This window comes from Caretta caretta, chromosome 19 (assembly GCF_965140235.1).
Source record: "Caretta caretta isolate rCarCar2 chromosome 19, rCarCar1.hap1, whole genome shotgun sequence".
Lineage (NCBI taxonomy): Eukaryota > Metazoa > Chordata > Testudines > Cheloniidae > Caretta > Caretta caretta.
Window position 1 is genome coordinate 11,284,385 of NC_134224.1, and position 6,259 is coordinate 11,290,643.

The following is a 6,259-nucleotide window of genomic DNA, read 5'->3' on the forward strand; positions in this document are numbered from 1 at the left end:
CCTAAATGAAAAAGGTTCAAAGCAAACCGAAAATATTTTTTCCACCTGGATTTTTTGATTCAAACCCCAAACTAAAACAACTCAGTTATTTGCTCTGTTCCAGTCACAGATGCAGTTATCTTGGGGACTGAGACAGCTGAGTCCTTTTCTCTTCTTCATGGAGAAAGACTTGACTTTCTTCTGGCATTAATCTCTGGATGGAGGTATCCCAGCCCCTCCATCAAGAACCTGAACTAGCTCTCATCTGTGGGTTAGTCCATAACCTGTCCTGTGTCCTCCTGGACACCAGACCAAATGGCCCCAAGAGAAACTAGGTCTAAAACAGTTTTTGTACTTGGCTGGTTCAAGGTATGCTTTTTAACTGATCATTCTATCAGTACAACCTCTAGTGTAGAAGCAGGTATAAGTGTATTTCTACCAGAACAGTATTCCTCTTTCCGAGCACCAATAAGCTCTACTAGTATAAGACACCTTTATGCTGGTATAACTGCATCCACACTGGAGGTGAGCAGGGATTGTATCATTTTAACTGTCCTGGTATAGTACACCTTGTACATTGACAAGGCCTATGTGACCTTCTCTCTTCACCAGCTATAAGAATTTTCGTGTAGCTCAAGCAGTAGAGGGCTGTCATTTAGAGCTGACGACACCAGGGTCCTAGTCCCCACGCTGGAAAGCATGAGAGTCATGCCTCAGCCCATCTTCCTCCTTTAAAGAACAGGCCTTCACCACTTGAGAGATGGATCTTCTTTCGGGGTTAGGATTCCACCCAGCAGAGGGCAGCATAGTATTTCCTTGCCTCGTTTCACGCTCTGTTAGACCGCTTTACGTTATTTTACCATTTGCTGTGATGATTCTGAAATGAGCTCTTTCCTCATTCACAGCAGGATGCTAGCTTGAATTCATGTTCTACAGAGAGCAATGATGGCTCTGCAGGAATAATGCAGAGTGCAGGCTGTATTTGCAAAGTATCTTGGGAACCCAGATTTCCAGGTTTTTTATTCCCTTGACTGCCGTCACTAAAAAACTATTTTGGCTTTTAGAGGATCATGAATCTCAGCCTTTCTTTGAAGGTATGAGTTTTGTATTTGTCACAGAACATACGGGTGAGTTGACAAGTTTTGTGGGTTTTTTCCTTTTTCATAGCAAACATTTTCCCCAGACCTAGTAATTTTGGCGTATTATGGTAGAAACTGAAGGGATCCAAAGGTAAGTAGCTAAGGAATTGTTTTGGAGGCCTGGACAGACTCAATCGGTTTATAAGAGATATAGGCTGTTTAGATTACAGAGGAGACAACTAAAAGGGGATATATCTGAAAAGACATGTATCTCCAGAGTCAATACAGATTTACATCTGGGTAGCAGATCAGAATCTGTACCTAACTATTTTGACTTAACTGGAGTTACTTCAGATTTACCCCAGTGTAACTGAGATCAGAATCTGCTCGTTACTCAGCTAGCTTCAGTGGAGTCATTTCAGATTTACCCTAGCATAACAGACTAGAATCTCTCCCTAAAATTTGGAAATGTCTAGGTTATCCTTTGGAAACGAGACATTTTCTATAGGTTCTACATTAAACACACAAACCTGTTCAAAAGTCCCTGTACAATTGACAGACTGTGACGCCAAGGCTAGTATTTTGGAAGGAGTTTAAGGAAGTTAGGTGCCCAACTCCCAGTGAAGTTCAATGGGATTTGGCACCTAACTCTCTTAGGTTCCTTTAAACATCGCAGCCCAAATACATCTGTGGCATACACTCCGTGGAGCATGCTATTTGCCCAATAATTAGTAAATGCACCTGTACAGACATGTATGAGAGGCAGAATTTATTGAGGCCGATGGTTGTAATTCATGAAAGGGTCCCAATTATGAATTGGCTATATCAGATGGTAAATCCAGGTAAATCAACAGCAACCAGCAAGCCTAGCTTCCTTGGTCCCTGCTAGGACTTCCTATGGGTAGATCACAGTGGTAGTTTGGGTAAACTGGAAAGTCCAGCTGCAAGTGGTGACCACGAACTTGCTTGGTTTTGTTCTGCTGATGCCCGTGGTGCTGTTACTTAGGCGTTTAAGTCCTGGGAGGGAGTTCCCCGAGACCATTTTCATAGGGCCTGACCTCCTCCTCTTCAACCATCCAGTTGGACTCAGCCAGGAGAAGGCCAACTGACATTTCTCCATCACCTTCTTCTTCGCCTGCAAGGTGAAGTAGTTAAGGATATCTTCCGAGGTCCGCTTCACACTGAAAGCGCAGGACTGAAGGTAGTTCTTGGTGGCCAATTTCCATTTCTGTGCCCTGTCCTCAGCTTGGTATTTCTCAGCCTCCGCCGCTAACTTCTGTATCTCCTCTCTGCTCAGTCGCCCCTTGTTGGCAGTCACAGCAATGGGGTTGGCATTGCCGGCGACTTTGTCCAGGGCAAACACAGTCAGGATACCATCTGCGTTAATATAGAAGGTCGCCTCCACCAAGACCATGCCACGGGGGGCGGGGGAAATGCCATTCAAAAGGAAATGGCCAAGCAGGTGGTTCTCCTTGGCAGTAGCTCTCTCCCCTTCATAGGCACGGATGAGCAGGTCAGGCTGATGGTCATCGAAGGTGGTGAAGGTCCGAGTTACCACCGTGGGGATGGCAGTGTTGCGTCTGATCAGGGTGTGCATCTTCCCTGCGTCTGTCTCAATTCCCAGAGACATGGACACCACATCCAGGGCAAGCAGGCCCCTTGTGACCTCTGACCTCTCTCCGATCAGGATGGCAGCTTGAACAGCGGCCCCATAGGCAACAGCTTCATCCGGGTTCAGGCTTTTGTTCAGCTGCCGGCTGCCAAAGAAATCCTGCAGCAGCTCCTGGATCTTGGGGATGCGGGTGGAGGCGCCCACCAGAACTACATCATGGATCTGGGCCTGGCTCAGCTTTGCATCCTGCAGCGCCCTCTCCACGGGCTTCAGGGTCCCTCGGAAGAGGTCGGCACACAGCTCCTCGAACTGGGCCCGGGTGATGTCTGCGTGGAAATCGATCCCTTTGTACAGGCAGTACAAGTCGATACTGGCTTTGATGTTGGAGGACAGGGTGCGCTTGGCTGCCTCGCAGGCCCTCCTGAGCCTCCACACGGCCTTTCTGTCCTTGCTGATGTTCTCCTGATGTTTCTTTAGGAATTCATCTATGAAGAAGCTCACCAGGCAGTTGTCAAAATCATCCCCTCCCAGATGGGTGTCCCCAGAGGTGGCCTTCACCTCGAGGATGCCCCCGTCAATGGTGAGGACGGAGACATTGAAGGTTCCTCCACCCAGGTCAAAGATAAGCACATTGTGTTCTCCATTGCTAGGGTTGTCTAGGCTGTAGGCGAGGGCGGCGGCTGTAGTCTCACTGAGGATCCTCAGCACATTGAGGCCGGCGATCGCCCCAGCATCTTTGGTGGCCTGGCGCTGGGAGTCATTGAAGTGGGCTGGTACAGTAACAATGGCATGGGTGATGGGATGGCCCAGGTAGTCCTCAGCCATCTCCTTCAAGTTACCCAGCACCATAGCAGAAATCTCCTCTGGGTAGAAAACCTTCTCCTTTCCCTTGTATGACACCTGCACCTGGGGCTTCCCTTCAGCTTTCACTATCTGGAAGGGCCAGAACTCCGCATCTGCCTGCACAACAGGGTCCTCAGATGTTCGGCCAATCAAGCGCTTGGCACTGAATATGATGTTAGGAGAGTTGAGGGCTGCCTGGTTCTTTGCCTCATCCCCTATCAACCTCCCTGTCTCAGTGAAGGCAACACAGCTGGGTGTGGTGCGGATGCCCTGGTTGTTGCCAATTATTTCCACCTTGCCGTCTCGGAAGAGGCCTACGCAGGATTTAGTGGTGCCCAAGTCAATACCAATTGCTGGGTGTTTCAGTGCAGGCTTGGGTGAATTCTTCTCCATGACGTTACACTCTGCCCAAGAGGGATTCTCTTCATAGGCTGGTAACCTCTCATAAAATTCCCCTCAGCAGAGCTGGTGGTAAGCCCTTCTTTGATTCAGGTTTCCCTCAACAGGGCGAGTAACCTCAGGGCGAGTGCATCAGGTTCTCCTCAGCAGGGCTGGTGGTACCCCATTCCCTGGGTCCCTTCCCACTCAGCTGTGCTGGGAGTGGCAGCTCTTCCTCCTGCTGCCTCTCTTGATCAATGCAGTCTGCAGCCCCTGCATACGCCTTGATGACCTCACAACAGACATGTCACAATACAGTTGAAGGCCTTCAGCCAATAACAGCAGAAACTATGTCCACTTTACCTACCATGGAGTGTTCTCTTGATTATCTTAACAACCATCCCATCACGAGGGTTGGCATATGATCATGATGAGGTGGGAAAGTGGGTTGCTCAAGTCCCTAAATCCTACCTCAATTCCTTAACAAGACCAGCTTTCCAGAAATAAATCCAGACTAGCCCCCAGATTGAAACGTGTAGATCAAAGCATCATAAGCAAGTAGCTCAGCACTTTCTGAAAACCAGGCCCCTTTAAGGTTCCTCAAGTTGTGCACCTCACTAGTCACTTTTGAAAGACTTGATCTAGGGTTTTAATACTCATACTCTTGAGAGAAATGCCATGGGATCTTTTCAACCAGACACATTCCAGTCTGGAGGTCAGAGTATTAGGATGATGGAGTTTGCTAACGTGTCTAGCCCAAGCCAGCTAACTCCATTCTTTCTCCCTAGATTTCAACTGGATTGGATTTTCTCCTTGCACTAAACGGTTGCACACCATGCCATGCCCCACCCCAGAGGCAGCTGCACTTTTGCTGGGTGAGTAATCTTTGTGCAGCTTTGCTGTGTGATTAACAGCTACCACACTTCAGCCCAGAGGTGGCTGCATTTCAGCACTGAATGATGATCTCTGGGAAACATTTTTTATGACTTGCAAAAAGCAAGTTAATTATTCACAAAGCACTGGACACAAGGAGAGTCAGAAACTGGAAATATCTGTTCATAAAACTTACAGAAGCAACTAACGGGCTATTGAAAAATGCTACAATGCGAAAGGGAACAGAAGCTGACTCATGCTTTCTTTGGCAGCTTCTTGTACTCCCCAAACCTCCAAACAATTTACTCTTCAAGCTGTTGGTCATAAACTTCCAAAAACAGACTCTATGGAATGGGACAGAGGGTTATTACAGCACCAGTTCCAATCTGGCCCCAGTTTAGGAAGGCTGGCTGGCTTGTGGGTGGTTGAGGGAAATGAATTACAGAGCCTTTCACTTTTAGGTTGATATTGGTTCCAATCCAGTTTCAGGTGAGCTGGGGGGGAGCTCCACCATAACAACATTTTTCATACGTCATGTGAGCCATCCACTCAACAATTTTGGCTCCGATAAGGACCAAACGGTCCTTTCATCCAACAGCCAAGCCATCCACTGTTGCACGCTGGCCACCCTGGGGAGATCTGAAACAAGCCTACCAGGATTTGCAAGATAATAAACAAGCCTGAATATTCTACTTGTGGAGTTGCACTGGGAGACCTGTGAAGCAAAGGCACTTTTGAATGCTTCTTATTGAATTTCCTGCAGCAACAGCAGCATGGCACCTTTGTGAACACTGCCATTCAGCTGATCAAACATTTTTCTTTAGTGATTATAGCCGCTGTGACAAAGAGTACGGCAAAGAACAGGACACCCGTTTCCTCAGCCAGGTCATGAGGTTTGGCGGACTTCATTCTGTATTGCCATGCAGCTTTTCTAGTCAAGTCCTTTATTCCTTGCATCAAGCCAGTTTTAGTCTTTACATTTTTGCAGGTCGTGCCATGTTCCAGCAAGCTGGACAGTCATGTTCCCCTACATCTACATGAGCCCCTGCTCCCTATGGAGAGTCACTGTGTTTATCAGTGAGGGGTTGGAAAAATATCATTGTCTCCAGCTTCCTCTGCCAGTCTTTTAAGAGATCTCTGCTCTGCCTCTTGTTTTAGCCATGATAGTAACTTTTCCCAGTCGAGAATCTCCAGTCAAGCTTTATCATTCTCTGTAAAGCGACAAGTTTCATTATTGCTCCTCCACACTGTGTAATTATCTGGTAGTTAAACTAGTCATTGAGATAGCTAAATACAACAGGACCTTCCTAATCTGCACACCTACTTCCCACAGAGGGTATGTCTACACTACCCACCTTAGAGCTCTCCCGGCCATTAAAAAAACCCAGCCCAAACAAGCGGTGGTAGCTTTACCTGAATGACAAAAGTTTTAGTGCTGAAAGTGGCAGTGTAGACACAGCCTAAATCACAACGGTTTCTCCCCACCCCTTCATAG

The 6,259-nt window shown here is 47.5% G+C and overlaps 2 protein-coding genes across 3 annotated transcripts in view; both read right to left on the reverse strand.

The window, feature by feature from the left end:
- Window positions 1–6,259, reverse strand: part of LOC125624879 (uncharacterized) — an 87,637-nt gene that overhangs the window by 79,268 nt on the left and 2,110 nt on the right. The gene's annotated exons all lie outside the window — the stretch shown is intronic.
- LOC125624880 (heat shock 70 kDa protein 1A-like) lies at window positions 1,165–5,988 on the reverse strand. Its single transcript, XM_048826208.2, has one exon. The coding sequence runs from the start codon at window positions 3,904–3,906 to the stop codon at window positions 1,954–1,956; it is 1,953 nt and encodes a 650-aa protein (XP_048682165.1). The 5' UTR covers window positions 3,907–5,988; the 3' UTR covers window positions 1,165–1,953.

Excerpts from the sequence above, each read along its gene's own strand:
- LOC125624880 (XM_048826208.2), bottom strand. The coding sequence starts at position 3,906 with ATGGAGAAGAATTCACCCAAGCCTGCACTGAAACACCCAGCAATTGGT.